The sequence below is a fragment of the Rhinolophus hipposideros genome (assembly GCF_964194185.1).
Source record: "Rhinolophus hipposideros genome assembly, chromosome: 1".
In the NCBI taxonomy this organism is placed as follows: domain Eukaryota; kingdom Metazoa; phylum Chordata; class Mammalia; order Chiroptera; family Rhinolophidae; genus Rhinolophus; species Rhinolophus hipposideros.
The window spans coordinates 81795043-81812140 of record NC_138047.1 but is presented as its reverse complement, the minus strand read 5'-3'; the positions used below and the strand labels follow the sequence as shown (position 1 = coordinate 81812140).

Genomic DNA, 17098 nt, shown 5'->3' with positions numbered 1-17098 from the left:
AGCAAAGCAAACAATCCCCGTTCTCCTGGACTTACATTCAGGTGTGACATTTGTAGGGTATCTGCCTTGGGTTAGGCATGTTCAAAATACTTTATCTCACTTTATTCTCATGAAGGTCAATGGTCTCAACATAAAAAAAACACATCCAAACCTGTAGAGAATTTTAATGAGTTTATTTGAACCAAACTGACAACAATTGCTGGGAAGCAAAATCTCAGATTAAGAAAATGCTCCAGAGAATGGCAGTTTTGCAGCTTATTTTATACATTAGAATCAAAGGAGGAGACATGAGGGTTACATGAAATCCATTGGATAGATTAAGGAAGTAGGAGAAAGCAAGGGGTGGGGGGAGGAATCTCATATTGGATAAAAAGTAAAATTGAGAGACACTTTTTACATTGGTGAGTACGTAGTAATAATAACCAAAGCACAGAGATGGTATGAGGGAACAAGATAAAAATGGGGTTCTGTGGTCTTGGGCAGCGTGTTGTGCCCTGAGCGGTGGGGTGGGGTGGGGTGGGAGGGATTACTGACATTCCAAGGGTATGTTATCTTAAATGCTAAAAGACAATAGACAGCCTTACTTAAGGTAAATACTGTCCTTTGTCAAGAAAGCTACAGGCCCAGGGTGTGACTGCCCACCATGACACACTTTTAGTTAGGAATTTTTATGATGTTTAGACCATCATCCGGTTAATTTCAGTCTCTTGCGGTTAATTTCAGTCTCTTGCAGTTTGTAGGACCTGCTGTGCTGGCCTCCCCTGAGCTGGTCACTTTAATTGCCTAGTGTTTCCAACTAGTAAGTGGCAGAATTTGCCCGATCCCAATGCCTATTATTTTTCTATCCCACACTGGATTTACTCTTTTCTAAGTTAAATCCAGCATCTTGCTTGCATTATCTGACCCCATCCTCCCAGTTCCACTTTGTTTTAGGAAGTCAACTTTTCATTGTATGTCCTCTGCTGTAGTTAGAGAACTATCCCCCCAATACACAGCCAAGACCTGCTTCGGGACTCCTCCCACCCCACTGTATTCTCCCTGACTGAAAAGCCCTCCCTCTTTCCAAATTCCACCCAAAAGGCAAGGCCCACCTTTCCCAACTGGTTTCTCTTCCTTTTTTATTGTATTGATGGTCTTGTCTCTTCTTGAGTATAGAGTTCCTTAAAGGCAGAACATGTCCTAAGGGCTTATTGCAATATTGCAAGTTATATTTATTTGGTCTTCATCCTCACAGGTTCCAGAACCCTTAGAATTTTCTAAGTGTAGAAATTGATAAAGGCACCTTTTGTTATATTAATGAGTTAAGCTCTGGATCCCACCCAAGGGTGGCAGCTGGCTGCCAGGAGAACCGTGTGGTTTGAGATTTGAAGCTTTCAGTTCCACCTCTGACCTCCTGTGAGGGGAGAGGGGCTGGAGGTTGAGTTCAATCACCAATGGCTAATGACCTAGTCAATTATGACTATGCAAAGGAGCCTCCATACAAACCCAGGAGGACAGCTAGTTGGCTTTTTTGGGAGAGCTTCCATGTTGTTCCCCGGGAAGCAGAACTCCCATGTGCCTGCCACATGCTGGGCCCCAAATTCCACGAGGACAGAGCTCCTTTGTTGAGACCTCATCACATGTATCTCTTTATCTGACTGTTGATTCATATTCTTTAATATTCTTTGTAATAAATCATTGGTGATTTAATGAGTAGTTTTTCCTGAGTTCTGTGAGCAGCTCTAGCAAATTAGTGTAACCTGAGGAGGGGTTTGCGGAACCTCTGATTTATAGCTGGTTGGTCAGAAGCACAGGTGACAACCTGGGCTTGCGACTGGCATCTGAAATGGAAGGCAGTCTTGTAAGACTCAGCCTTTTACCTGCGGAATCGCATTCTATCTCCAGCTAGACAGTGTCCGAACTGAGCTGAATTCTCAGACACTACTAGCGTCAGAGAGTTGCTTTTTGGTGTGGGGAAATGTGCGCGTGCACACGAATTGGGTCTGGGAACCCTTTTCAGTTGTCATAATACTTAACGTGGTGATATTCATTATAAAAATATATAGGTGAATATTCATAGCTTAGTAATAAAACACTAATATATTGCTAATTCAGAATCTCCCTGTTTCAGAGATACTGATACAAATGCAAGTGATCACTGTTGTTTTTCTAGTTAAGGTGTAGAAAGTCTGAATTGGATTTGATTGAAAGATATACACTGAAAACATTGAGGGCTGTTTGAAGCAAATCTCTGATATCAGGGTAATACGTGTGTCAAACAGTGAAATCCTGAATAGATGAAATACCATTAGTTGTAAATTTACAAAAATTTATGACTTACTCTGAGTAGATGCTTCAATCTTCTACCCATGTGTACTGCGGCTAATTAAACTCTCTAAGCTTCAGTTTCCTTATTATTAAATTGGGATTAAAAAACAGCTACCTCATAGGGTTATAGGATTACAGATAATATATATGTAAAGTGCCTAGAATAGTATTTGACAACATATGATAAATAGTATATATCTCCATAAATATTAGTTAAAATGAAACATTTAAAATATTTTTTAATTTTAGCTATATTTAATGATAAAAATCTTCCAACTGCTATGTATTTAAAAAGAAATTAATGTACGGTAACAGATGGTTACTAGACTTATTGTGGTGATCACTTCATAAGATATATATTGAATCATTACGTTGTATATCTGAAACTAATATAATATTATATGTAAACTATAATAAATACATTTTTAAAAAGAAATTAATGACAAGATGATTCTAAATGAAGCCTAAGAACGAAAGTGAATGCCAAGCACACTGACCATTTTACCTCCTCATAGGGAATGAACACAGGACAGCTGATGAGGATTTGTAGTCTAAGGGCCAAACTGCAGCAGCAGACAATTGGACTTTGATGGATGCATCCAAGCTCCTTTCAGTGTTAAACCTCAACGAGTCATGAAAATCCAGAAGCCAAAAAATCTCAAGTGAGAACTCCCAAGAATACTTGTGTTTTGCAAGCACTTTTTTTTTTTAATAACAAGAGACTGAAACAGTAAAATTCAAATGAACTATGGGACTCAAAAAGTTCCAGTTTCCAAGTTGCAAAATCAACACATAATGGAAAAATTCAGTGACATTTAAAAATGTAGGATTAATTCTTTTCATTGAGTTCCTCTACTTGTGTTGGCAAATAGAGAGAGCGGCGCACCTGGTTCAGGGATTCTTTAGCCTGTCAGAGGGGAAAAGAAAAAGTCCCTGATCAGAGCACTAAAACATATCAGCACGGCTGCTGGAGAAGAACATCAACACATATACTAAACTACTAGTGACAAACGTCTATAATATTTCAATTTATGTGGATCCTTTCTTAAAAGGTGAGTTTAAGGTTTCTAATACATCCTTATAGTTCCTGTTATGTTAGTTTTCCACTTTATAATTGTGTTTCCAGTTCATATTCAAAACAAAACTCTATGACCTGTCAGCTTCCCTTATTTTCTCAACTTTATTACCTTAAAAAAATACTTCATTGAGTGCTACTTTAAGTCTTAAAGCCCAGTGCTATAACCTAGTTGGAAGAACATTCCTTAGCCTTCTTGGATTGGATTATTGAAATGTAAAAGTTTCCACAAAAAGCATCGTTACATATTTCCTAAGTAGTGATTATATGTAATAATGATAATAATAAAAATTCAAGGCTCTTTAACTCCAATTTTTGGTTTACAAATTTAATTTTAGTAATATCTTTCATTTTTTTAAAAAATGGGTAGTTTAGAAGGTACAGGTAACAAAAGATATGATTGATTACTGGCTATTAAGTGAGCATGCATTGAGCAATGGAAGTTTTTTTTTTTTTTTTTAAGGAGGACGCAGCTCAGGGTGGCCCATGTGGGGATCGAACCGGCAACCTTGGTGTTATCAGTTCCATGCTCTAACCAACTGAGCTAACCAGCCATTCCCAATGAAAGCTATTTTTACCAAAACTTTTTAGTAAAATTACTAAGAAGAATAAAAAATCTAGTTATATTTTGAGAAGTCAACATCTGAACAAGCTAATGAGTCCAATGGGAGGCCAGAGATAAAAGCTGCCTAAGAAACAGATTGTGAGAAAGTGCTTAACAGCACAGGATCTGGAGACAAACTTTTGGGTTCATATCCTGGTTTCCCCACTTTCTAACAGTGTAAGTGACATTAAGCACCTCCACTGTCTAATATGAAAGATGGAAATTATTAAATGAGGAATACCATATTTATTCTTCTATTTTCAAGGAGAATAAACTTGCAATGCTTTAAGAAAGCTTGAAATTCTTTATCAGAGTATTCACCTTCCTGAAATTCTACTTTCTTTTATGTTCTTAATAGTTACAAATCTGCAAATAAGCTTGCTATTGGACTGTTTTCTTTAAAAATACACTCACTTAGAAATAGATTCCTATTGACAACTACTATTTTACTATCTCAAAGTCATTTAAGACATTTTCACATACACATTTCTAATATAGAAGACAATGAAACTGCAGGATATGAAACTAGTTTCAGACAAGTCAACTGTTTCACTAAACAAACCCTAATACACGGAAGATTTAACATGTGAGGACAAGCCCCAATTGTGTTTCCCTGACACTAAGTTCTGGCTCCCAAACAAGACCAGCTGTAAGATGCTGTGTTGTAATAAAGTACCTTAGCAAGGTCTTCTTTTAACTTGTTGTATTGCACCACATCAAAATGCTGTTGCTTTGATTTCTTGTGAAAGAAGTGAAGAAACTGCCTACTCTTAACAGCTGAGTAAGTATAATCCTAAAAAAAAAAAGAATACGTTTTAAATGAACATTATACCTCCACAAGAAAGCCTTAGCAACACGCAAGCAAAGGAAGGCAGTGAGTACGGTATTTGTAGTGGCCATCGGAGGAAGTATAAGGCAACACAAGTAAAATATTTAGTCTCGTTTTAGATAGATGCTCCTTTCGAAAGCGAGCAAGCTGGGAAAAGAAATCACATACACTGGGATAGAAGGGAGAAAGGGGGAAATGGAGATTTTTGGCAAAATAATCATGAGAAAAGCTGAAGTTACTAGGTGTTTTGCAATACAAATACAATTTTTTTCTATAAATGAGGGCACAGAACATAAATTTGATGTGTTTATCTCAGCAATTTGTGCGTTGTACTATTTATTTATCTATAGAGGTTATATATAGTTTCTCTGTGCTGTATATAATCTCCATCCTCATGAAAAACAACAACAAAACTTACCAGTTTATAAAAACCCAGATAGCAGTAATTCAGTAAATAGAAAGGCTTATTGCTCATTACATAACTTGTATAAGGAATTCTTTGCAGAAGATGTTCTAACTTAGCATTTTCCTAACAAACTACTCACCTGTCGAGTGACAAGAAAATATGCAAAAAAGACCATGGAGTTTGCAAATGTGATGAAGTATGTAACTGGTTCCATGATATCCCAGGAGTACACCCACCAGGTGAGCCATGCCAGTGCCCCGCCCTGAACTGACAGCAGCGCTAATCCACCCCACAGGAGTCCACTGGTTTTGGATTCTGAGCGAGCTTCGATTCTAGCTTTCATCTGAGAAAAAAAAAATTACTATTAGTTCAGTTTACAAGAAGAAAAGCAACAAAAGTAATGCACATTGGCAGTAGATTTACGAAAAAACAATGTACGTACCTTAATTAAAAAAAAAAACTTTATTGCTAAAAAATGTTAACCATCATCTAAGCCTTCAACGAATAATAATCTTTTTACTGGTGGAGGGGCTTACCTTCAATTCGCTTAAAAAAAAAAAAAGCAGTATCTGTGAAGCTCAATAAAGAGAAATTAAATGAGCTATGTCTGTATACTGTTAGTGAAAAAAGGTGAAAACAGTGTATAATAGCCCATGCCCTTTTCTGAAAAAGGGAAAAATAATACAACATATTTGCATCTGTATATAGATAAAGAAAATCTGAAATGGTTCACAGGTGTGAGGATATGATTGGAAGGGCAGTGGGAGGAAAACTTTCCATTGGCCACCTTTTTCATTTTCTAAATCTTAATAGAAGTAAATATATCAGAAACTTTCCAAAAACTAAAGAAAAAAATGTACGTACACAATCCAACAAATCATATAAAAGTCTTTCTCTCAGCCATCCCCTAAGTATCCTAAGAGGTAGTCAATATTAAAAGTTTCTTTTATCTTCAGAAACTTTCTATTCATATACAAAGATACACCTACTCATATTTAAAAATCACAAATGGGATCATAGGTTTAAAAGATGCAGTTTTTTCACTTAAATTAAAACAAACAGACTGCTGCCCCACTTTACCCTGAAGGTTATTTCTCCACCACTGATTAATTTCAGATGTTAGGAAGCCACCACTAACTTTCCAGTTGCAGTTCTGTTAGGCAGAGCTGGGGCCATGGGCCTATTCTCTAAAAACGAGACTGTGGTAGTACTGCAGCTAGCGCATCCCAGCTCATATGACCCTCATTTACAGAGACATTATGGCCCATCCATGGAAAGGAAGCAGAGCACAGAGTTTCAGATGGCAGCTCTAGAGTCAGACCACCAGAGTTCAAGTTCTGGCTCTACCACATATTAGCTATGTACCTTCACTGTCTCAGTGTCCCCATCTGAAGCATGAAAAAGATAACAGTACCAAACTCATGGCTCACTGTGAGGACCAAAGGAAAAAATGAGAACATGTAAAGCATTCACAAAATGCTCACATGGAGAACGCTCAATAAATATTGCATTTTATTTTCAAACAGACTCAACTGTGATGCTTCCTAACCTCTTCGAGGGGATGCAGCTGTCCTTTCAGGTGGTCAATCTTCTCCAGTAAATGATGCTCTCTCTTTTTCTGAAACTCTTCTAAATGCAAGGCTGTAAACAATCTGTGAACCAAGGATTTCATGTTTTCCATCTCAGTAGCATGCTCACTACTCAGTTTTTCTGAGAAAAGACACAAGGGAAACAAGGCAGTCACCACATTTTTGTCTCCAGGGTCTAAGTCCAGGGAACCAAATCTGAGTCCCGGGGTCCGGCTACTGTTTGTATTGGCCTTTCTTCCAGTCTCAGGTGATTCCATTAGTCCCTCTCATATAAAGACAGTCTGGAATGATAAATTCCTAGACAGCAGATTTAAAATTCATTATGTTTTTGTTTCTCTTTTTTCTTTGTAAAATGACTTTTGCTTTTTCTTTAAAAATTTTCATATAGGAAGAGTTAGGGGAATATCCATCTATCAGAATCCAGGTGAATACCTCACCTTAGTTTGTAACATACACACACACACACACACACACACACGTATATGTGTGTGTGTGGGGGGGGGGTTTGCACAAATGGGCCATTTTATTAAATAGGCAGTTGGCAAGAACAGAAAAGTTTATTTTTAAAAAAAAGTTTACTCAATAAGTTGGGAACACAAAGTTAAAGAGAGGAATTAGCTAGGTCACTAAAATACCATACAAACTGATCTCTAGAGCTTGAACATAGCATGAATTGGGTTCTCTACAGAGAATTAGAAAAGACGCCAACACACAACACTTTAGTTTATGTGCTCACTTTTATACCTGAGTGCAACCTAAAATACCTCCCCATCACCCTCCAACCAATTATCCAAAAATTATTTTAGGATTCACGGGGAGGGAAGCTGGTGTACAAACATGCAAACTAAAGTATAATATACATTTGAAAAGCATTTCAAGTGTAAGTTCTTTACAACAAGGTACAGATCTGAAACGTGGTTCATACTGACAAGAAAGGGAGTCACCGTTTCTGAGTCTTTCACAGAGTTCTATTGATTATAAATTTCTCTCATCCTTTTGCCTCTGTGGATCTATGAACTCACATAAAATTGGGCCATCATACTTTCCTGAGGATTATAACTGTTCCCCACCCCTGTGTGTGGGAGCTTCAGGGAAGTGGACAAGGTGAGAAGAAGGGGAGATGGACCCTCCCACCAAGCAGCAGCAAACAACTGTAGAGAGATTTATGTTCCTGGCGTCAGTATTAGCCCAGTTATCTTCCAGGTTTTGCCGGCAGTCCACCTACTTCTCCAAGACTTTATGGTGGTCTTTAATCCCTTCCACATTCTAGGTTAAAACTGCCACAAAGAGGTGAAAACCAGAAGTTCCCTTCTAGGCTTCTGAGATTTGCAAAACAGTCTGAGCCCCTCTGTTTTGATAAAATTATACATTGATATTTAAAAGGTCTACATACAGGAGAAAGGTATAGACGGCGCACAATTTTGTCCAAAGCCGTGGAGTGTATCAAAGACAAAAAAAAAAAAAAGCCAGACACTAGTACAGTGGTAAAGACAGATTTTACTCAGTAATGATTGCAACCAACTGGGAAGAGGGTTAGAGCAAACTGAACTCAACTTCTATTTGTGCAGCAGTGGCTGGGCATTTTGAGGGAAGGAGGGGAATATCAGGGGTTTAAGCAGAGTCAGGGAAGTGGAAATTTACAAAAAGTAAGAATAGGGGTTGGTTGATGTGACTAGACCATTTGGGTTTGTTAACTGGTGCTTATCCAGAAGAGAAACAAACAAAACCAGTGGTTCAAGTCAGAGCAAGGGGCCCACTAGGCTGGGAGTGAGCAAGAGTTACCTCTTAAACGTTTACATTTAAAAGGGTAGCCTCTCAGGTCACTGAGAAGACACTTACGGGTAGTAGAAGAGTTATACTTCAAAGGAATACAGAAAGGTTTTATAACTGTGAGCTTTCTAAAGTAACTGCTCTGAGAGGGCGTTCAGAGACCACCTGCCCATCACCAGGTTGCACTGGAACAGTCAATTCTGCTGGCAGTGTTGAGCTTTCTCAGATAAGCATTTTCAGAGGGGTTGGAGTTGTCATGCTAGGGATATGGCCTTGAGCAGTTAGAAACTATGCTGGTGTTTGTTCAAGTCTCTTAGTGTGTGTGGTAGGGGGTAGGAAGTTGAGCAAAATCAACTGTGCTAAGTGTCTACAGTTTTTATAAGCCACGGTGAGGCCAAGTTGAGAAGAGGGCTCAGAGGAACCTGATGAAAGTTTGGTCAAGGAGAATCTTTGACAAGTGACACAAAATATTTATTTGAGTTCAATAACAAGCACCTTGGCTATACTCTTTCAGAAATGTGGCACCACAGAATTCATATGTTGTATTACCAGTTTCAACATTTGTCTGTGATATTTCCTAACAAAGACCAAAAATGAGAATTATTCTTTTCTTTTTCTTCAGCAGCTGTTTATTCCTTTTATATGTGTCGTCCATGTGGATTTCATTTTTATATCCTGAATTTTGAAATCCAAATTTGATAACGCTTTAGGAGAAAAATGGAGTTTAAATATATTTTGTTAAAACTCAGAATTTATAATTTTAAAAATTTCATTTTCCATTAACTTAATACAAAATTCCTCTGTTATTTTCCTTCCAGCCAGGCGTACTGAGCCTCTGCTAATTTAATTTACACTGTGAGGCTGGAAAAGTCTGAGTCAGTGTTCAGTGAAGCACTTGACCACCCTGAGAACAGTGAGACCTGGGCTCACTGGGCCTCATGTCTTCAGGGTAGGCTTACCTCCTATCCAGATATACATAGAACCTCACAATAAAGACCTTCCTGCTTCAGTTTCTATTGTACATCATATCCAGCTTTCCATAAAAATCATAAGGCAAGGAAAGAACAGTCTAGAGAAACAAAGCAAGCATAAGAACCAGAATCAGATATGGTAAAAGTTTAGAATTATCAGACCAGGAAATTAAGATAAATATGTTTAATTATGGTAAGGGATGTGATGGAAAAAGTAGACAATGTGTAAGAACAGATATGTAATGTAAACAGAAAGATTGACATTCTAATAAATAAATCAAAATAACTGCCAGAAACCAAAACGACCATAATAGAAATGAAGGATACCTTTGATGGGCTCATCAGTGAATTAGACTGAGGAAATTTGAGGAAAGAACCAATGAGCTTGAGGATATGTCTATAGAAACTTCTCAAACTGAAGGCAAAGAGAAAGAAGAATGGGAGAAAAGGAACAGAATATCCAATAACCATGAGACATTTACAACAAGTCATTATAACATGCATTATGGGACTACAAGATGGAGAACAGAGAGAGAAAGGAATAGAAGACCAACAATTTGAAATAAATATAATGAACATGATAAGGGCTCTACTGAAAAAAAAGTTGACAAGATGCAAGAACAGATGAGCAATAAATATAAGCAAAGAGATGTAAATTCTAAGAAAGAATCAAAATGAAATGCTAAAGATCAAAAACAGTATCAGAAAAGAATGCCCATGATGGGCTCATTAGTAGATGAGAGACAGGGTTAAGAAAAGAATCTCTGGGATTGAGGATGTCAACAGAAATTTCCCAAACTGAAAAAAAAAGAGAGAGAGAAAAAGAAAAACACTGAACAAAACAGGACAAAATATAGAAGAACTGTGGCAAACTACAAAACATGTAAAATACATGTAATGGGAATACCAGAAGAAAAGAGAAAGAAATAAAGGAGCTATTTGAAGCAATAATGACTGAGAATTTCCCCCAATTAATATCAGACACCAAACCACAAATAAATCCAGGAAGCTCAGAAAACATCAAGCAGGATAAAGTCCCCAGACTCCCTAAACTTGGACATATCATATTTAAACTGTAGAAAATCAAAGATAAGAAAGAAAATCTTGGAAGAAGCCAGAGGAAAAAACTCCTTACCTATAGAAAAGAAAATATTGCATCTGATTTCTCAGAAACTATACAAGCAAGAAGGGAGTAGAGTGAAATATTAAAGTGTTTAGAGAAAAATCCCACCAACCTAACATTCTGTAGTCTGCAAAATTATCCTTCAAAAGTGAAGGAAAAATGAAGTCTCTCAACCAAACAAAAATTGAGGAAATTTGTTGCTAGTAGAACTGTTTTGCAAGAAATATTAAAAGTTCTTAAAAGAAGCAAGATTATGTAGGTCAGCAACATAGATCTATAGGTCTTAAACCAACAACAAGAAAACGGACAACCTGCTTCAAAATGGGCCAAAGACTTGAACAGATACTTCAAAGAAGATATACAGATTGCAACTAAGCATTTGAAATCATATGTCAATAGGCAAGTGCAAATTAAAATAGCAATGAGATATGACTACTCTATGTATTAGAATGGCCAAAATCCAAAACACTGACAACACTAAATGCTGATGAGAATGTGGAGCAACGGGAGCACTGCTGATGGGAATGCAAAATGGTACAGCCACTTTGGAAGAAAGTTTGTCAGTTTTGTAAAAAACTAAACATACTCTTACCATACAATCCAGCAATTAAGCTCCTTGGCATTTACCCAAATGAGCTGAAAACTTATGTCTACACAGAAACCTACACACAGACGTTTATAGCCACTTTGTTCATAATTGTCAAAATTTGGAAACATCTAAGAAGTTCTTCAATAGCTATATGGATAAATAAACTGTAATACATCCAGACAATGGAATATTATTCAGTGCTAAAAAGAAATGCACTACCAAGCCATGAAAAGACAGGGAGAAAACTTAAATGCATACTAATAAGTTAGGGAGACCAATCTGAAAAGGCTACATATTGTATGGTTCCAAGCGCATAACATTCTGGAAAAGACAAAACTATGCAGAGAGTAAAAGGATTAGTGGTTGCCATGGGTTGGGGGTGGGGAGGATGATGAAAGGCAGAGCACTGAAGATTCTTTTGGGCAGTGAAACTATTCTGTATGATACTACAGTGATGGATATATGGAACTCTACGCTTGTCAAAATCCATCAAATGTGCAACGTCAAGAGTGAGCCCTAATGTCAACCATGGACTTTGAGTGATGACGTTGTGTCAGTATAGGTTCATGGATTGTAACAAATGTACCCTCTAGGGCTTGATAGTGGGGGAGTCTGTGGGGAGGTGGGAAAAGAATATACGGGAACTCTGTACTATCTGCCCAGTCTCTCTGTGAACCTAAAACTGCTCTAAAAAATAAAGTCTAGTTTTAAAAAAAGAGTTAAGAGCTGTACAATACACACTTGAGTTTATGATTTGCAGGCCCACTTCTTAACCGAATAATGTCAGATTAAGCATTGAAGTTATTAAAGTGAAGTCTTAAAAGTCTAAAAAGAGTACATGGCACTAAAAGCCCTGTTAGGCAACTTCTACTGATAGAAAAGCTTACATATGGTTCTCCAAAGTCTTCATGGTCATTTTATTATTTAAAAAGATTAAGATAAGTTTGCTCCCCGTAAAAGTACCATAGCTAAAGGGAAATGTTAAGGTAGTTGCATAGCTGAGTTTCTTACCTTTCTTGGGGCACTGTACATCATACGTTATTTTATTAATGACAAGTTTAAAATCATTCATTAGCAAAATTTCCATCAAGGTTGAACCTGCAATCTCATTGCCATCTGAAAGAGAAAACATAATGCAAAAATATGTCCTTGTCTTAGAACAGTAAGAACCATTTTCCAACATATAAAGAAATACTAACCTAGGTATTTATAACACAGTAAGTGGGCATCTGCCTTTTGGGGGCTCCTCCTACCCAATACTGTTCCCATTGGGAGGAATCCTCCCTTGTTGCGTTAGTGCCCATTCCACTGGACCAAGCAAAGTAGGCAAGTGGTTCTTCGGGAGATCCCTGCCCTGTCAGCTGGGCTACAATCCAGGCTCACGTCCCTGGTGAGACGTATTTGCAGTCAGGCAAAGATTCAGCAGAAGTGGGAACTCTTCACAGAAAGGCCAGAGAAGCTGAGGGTGCAGTTGTGGGGTGCAGGGTGTCACAGCGGGGCTCACCGGCTGTTCCGGGGCTAACCTGGTCTCTGCTGTGTCCTACCCCGGTTCTTGCCCTCTTCTGAGCCTGGCTTTCTGTCAACTGCAATTTCAGAGTCTGCTGATGCAGTCCTCACCAAGTCCATTTTCTGCGGCTTACAGCCAAGCCTGACTGTATGTGCAGGCACACAGGTAGTAACATTTTTAAAAGCCTGTCTTTGTCTTAGCTTTAATTACTAGAGGTGACAGGTTTGTGTTAGTTAAAACTTGGTGGTTAAACAGCACCACAAACCACCACACACACAGGGCTCCCTCCCTTTCTACCTTGGGAAAGAGGAAAAGAGGCAAAGCTGTGAAAAGGTGGGGGTGGCAGGGATAGTAATGAACATAATTAGACCTAAGGAGTATATCTGCATTTCTGTGGTTTATTTTATGGAGGGGGAGAGAGGCAGGAGAGATTCTGACAGTAATTACAAATATCATAGGAACATTTCAGGAAAAAAAAAAATCTCTCGGAAAAGTTTAACCTCAGTCTGTTTTGCAGTTTCTCATATAGCCTAGTGTGTGTTATTACACTTTTGAACTAAACTTTAATGCAACCCAGCTGTTAAGAAAGCAAACTTGTCGAATGATAAGCAAAAAACTGGTGTGGGGTAGGAGTTTCTCTGTCATTGCTTCTTTCGAACAGTGTACTTACAATTACATGCTATAAAGACCAGGCATTGCTTGGCTGTAGTCACCGAAGCTATGTTAGTGTGAGGGCAGGAACACTGCTAGTAAAATCAGGAAGACCCTGGCTGCCTGCCTCCTGTCTGGCTCTCTGTAGTTCTTTTGTTCCAGAGGCAGCAAGTCAAGTCTGCACCTGGGTCTGTTCCTAGAATTTGGCTGTTTGGGTTCCTGTTCATCAGTTGGGGTGAGATCATTTTCCCAGGAACGGCCAAATAATTCAACCCACGCTATGGGCAAAACTGTGACAAGCTTAAAACATTCTTCATGCTCAAATTAAATGCAGGCAAATGCCACCTACAGAGCCTCATTTTAAAAAGATTAGCAACACACCAATAGTTTTATCTGTCTCTACAAGTGTCATCTAAAAATTTACATTTACATGATTTAAAACCAGGTCCTTAAAATATTACTATAAAAAGAAATCAACTGCATATGATGACTCAGTTGAAGTACTACCGTGTTTCCCCAAAAATAAGACCTAGCCGGACCATCAGCTCTAATGCATCTTTTAGAGCAAAAATTAATATAAGACCCGGTATATTATATTATATTATATTATATTATATTATATTATATATTAACTCCGTCTTACATTATATAAGACTAGGTCTTATACTAATTTTTGCTCCAAAAGATGCATTAGAGCTGATGGTCTGGCTGGGTCTTATTTTGGGGAAACACGGTACATTACTCTTTATACTAACATAGAACAGCAAAAGATCCATGCACACTTTGAAGGAGCTAATGACAGAGTGTTGAATTTTTCACCTCTTCTTGGGCAAGTTTGATTTAAACCCCAATAAAGTGTTTTCACTCAGTCTAAGAGCCCCCTTTCTCTAAGATTTCTAGTAACATTTCAAGTGTTTTTCTTTGTGGTTTATGTTTCAAAGCTACTCAAATTATTTTCAGAAGTAAGCAGGGCACACACTCATCATTGCTTTAACCTCTCTTATTTCATTCACTTAACAAGCACTTAGAGAGTATACACTTACTACCTACCAGGCAAGCAAGGTGCTCTCTTTGCATCTGCCTGCTCCTAGAAGCTTGGGAAGGCAGGTCCTGGCCTGCAGGGAAGGCCCATCTGTGTTCAGTGCTCCTGTGACTAGGGGGGAATGTCTGTCAAGTTCAGGGATGGAGTATTAGGCCGTTAAAACCCTATTCTGTGGTGAAAAGGGTGGCTTGAGAGCATGCCCCACCCAGTTCACTGAAGGCCCCGGAATGAAGCATCTCGGACAGACATGAACCACCTGGAAATTTGCAGCCCAACCCACCAGAGCCCAACAGATACCAGCCAAACCCTAACTGATCTACAGACTTCTTCCTGACTCAATTATCTTCTTCTTCATTGAACCAATGGCTGAGACAATGATGATGAGAAGAAAGAGAAGGAAGAGTAGGAGTTAAACAAAACGATAGCATGTTTCAAGTAGGCATTTTCCTGAGAGTTGTGAGAAGACTGATCTTGTGGGTGGTCTGACATATTGAATTTTGGATCGAAGATCTCAGCTACAAGGCCGTCATCCTCCATAATGCCAGCAGACGGTACAGTCCATCAACGCCTAATTACTTCCTAGTAGTTTGGACCCACAATCTTTTTTGGTTTCGTACCAGAATCAACTTCAGAAGACGCTGAAGAAAGAATGTCTGGAATAGGGAACCTAAATATGTGGATTTTCCTTTGGGAGGTGATTGATCAGAAGAACATTTGTTATCCACAGTGTGCATACAGAAGACAACTTTGAGAACCAGAGGCTTTCTGACCTCATGGCAAACATTATTGCCCACTGAAACTTCTGCCCTGATTGCTTTTGCCTTACCAACTATTTTTAACAAGAATCTGAGGTGAAAACTAGTTAATTAAAAGAGTATATAGTTCTTTTTACTATCAAAAAAAACCAAAAAAAAACCCTATTCTGATTCTGGTTTTACCAGGAAGAAAGCTCCCCTTCCAGTTAAATCCAAAGCCCTTACAATAACCTAAAACAAGTCTTTTCCCCTCTGCCTCCTGCCTCCACGCAACAACTGTGTAGCCTCAGAGGAGTGGGCTCCCACCTCAGAGCCTGTGCCTGGAGCAGCCTTCTCCCACCCACACCACTCTCTCATCTCATTCCAGGTCCTCACTCAAAAGTGACCTTAGGCGGCATCTCCCCCCGCAGTACATATACTCCCTGCAGCCCACTCTGTTTCATTTTTCTCCATGACACTTGTTATCTAACATTCTATGTATTTTATTTCTTTACCTTGTTTCTCCTTTTAAAATATAAGCTCTATAAGAGCAGGAGTTCGTATCTCTATTGTTCTTTGCCCAACTCTAGCACTGAAATCAGTGCCTAGTATATGTTAGGTGCTCAATAAATATTTAAGTAAATTAAGTCTTTAATCTCCATTTTCCAACATCTTTATCTATCCTTTATTAGTTCTGAACTTAGGTAGGAAAGAAGAATGTTTATTTCCTTTTCAAAACTGCAACACTACTCAACTTTTAAATAAGTATTCTAATCATGTAATACTACCATAAAGTAACAATGCAAATTTATTCATTTATCTATATAGTTGTAACCCCTGTGTGTTGGCTGGAGTAAACAATTCTTTATTCTCTTTTAGGAACAGTCCATCTAAGACCATTTCAGATGACAAGGACATAAAAGCTATAGTGTAAATTTAAAATGTCTAAATGATTAACTACCGCTGCTGGTATCAGAAACATATATATGCTTCCTGAGAACCAATTCTGTCAAAAAACATACTAGGCTGTAAGTGCTTTATAACAAAGATAAATGCACTGTTCGTGTATTTTAATTATTCACTGGCTATGTTAATCACTGAAATTGTATTTCATTTTTTAATTATTCAAATTTTGCTTAAAATTTTGCATGTAGCTAATGACTATGTCATTAACATTTTTTTCCTCTGAGAAAAAAATTTTTAGTCTAAGTTTATGAAATAAAACTGAAACTTGCATTAAATTTATTCCATTAATTTTATTCAGTAGTTTTTTACATTACTGATTATAAAAATGAATTGCTCAGTAAAGACCAACCATTTATTATATAAAGAATTAAAAAATCAAGTTATTTCTAAAATAGTAAAGAAGCAAAACAAAGGTTCAGAAAAAGATGAAGTTGAAAAAATAAGTATATATACCTGCTGTGAAGACAGCTGCAGTTTTGATACCTTTATCTTCATTTTGTAGGTCCTGAAGAAATGAACCAACTGTTGACAACATTGGTTTGACTACAAATTGACAGCGCTCTTTTCTGGATGGCAAAGTAAGTGTTATCAAGGGAAGGCCGTGTCTATAATTAACTGTTATTTCTGTTAAGAAAAAAAGATAGACACAGATAAAAGATAATATAGAAATAGATAAAATTTACTTTTTTATCAAAATAACTTTAAAATACAAAAGTTCTAAAAGGAATGCGTAAACATGGAATTTAAAGCCTCTGAATTGCTGTCATCATTTGCCTGGCTCCGATAGTGCCTTTATCAGACTACAGTTGACATACTTCCTTACGATTCTATGGCATTTTACTAGCACATGTGTGATACTTTACTATAATCGTCTTAGAGTCTTTCTAAGTAAAGAGTTAAGTTCTTGAGGGCAGAAACTGCTTCTAATTCATCTG

General features: G+C 37.8%; 1 protein-coding gene across 9 annotated transcripts in view; it reads right to left on the bottom strand.

Annotated features, from left to right (window-relative positions):
* Nucleotides 1-155: 155 nt before the first annotated feature.
* Nucleotides 156-17098, bottom strand: part of MCUB (mitochondrial calcium uniporter dominant negative subunit beta) — an 81581-nt gene continuing 64638 nt past the window's right edge. For 8 of the 9 annotated variants that reach the window (XM_081058499.1, XM_081058495.1, XM_081058501.1 and 5 more), the window contains 6 exons: nucleotides 16617-16787; nucleotides 12275-12379; nucleotides 6771-6931; nucleotides 5361-5564; nucleotides 4663-4779; nucleotides 156-3214 (listed from right to left, as the gene is read on the bottom strand). In XM_081058499.1, the coding sequence (XP_080914625.1) occupies nucleotides 3137-3214; nucleotides 4663-4779; nucleotides 5361-5564; nucleotides 6771-6931; nucleotides 12275-12379; nucleotides 16617-16787 (836 nt within the window). In that variant the 3' untranslated portion in view covers nucleotides 156-3136. The remainder of the gene's footprint in view (nucleotides 3215-4662; nucleotides 4780-5360; nucleotides 5565-6770; nucleotides 6932-12274; nucleotides 12380-16616; nucleotides 16788-17098) is intronic. The other variant, XM_081058503.1, reaches the window with a different exon arrangement.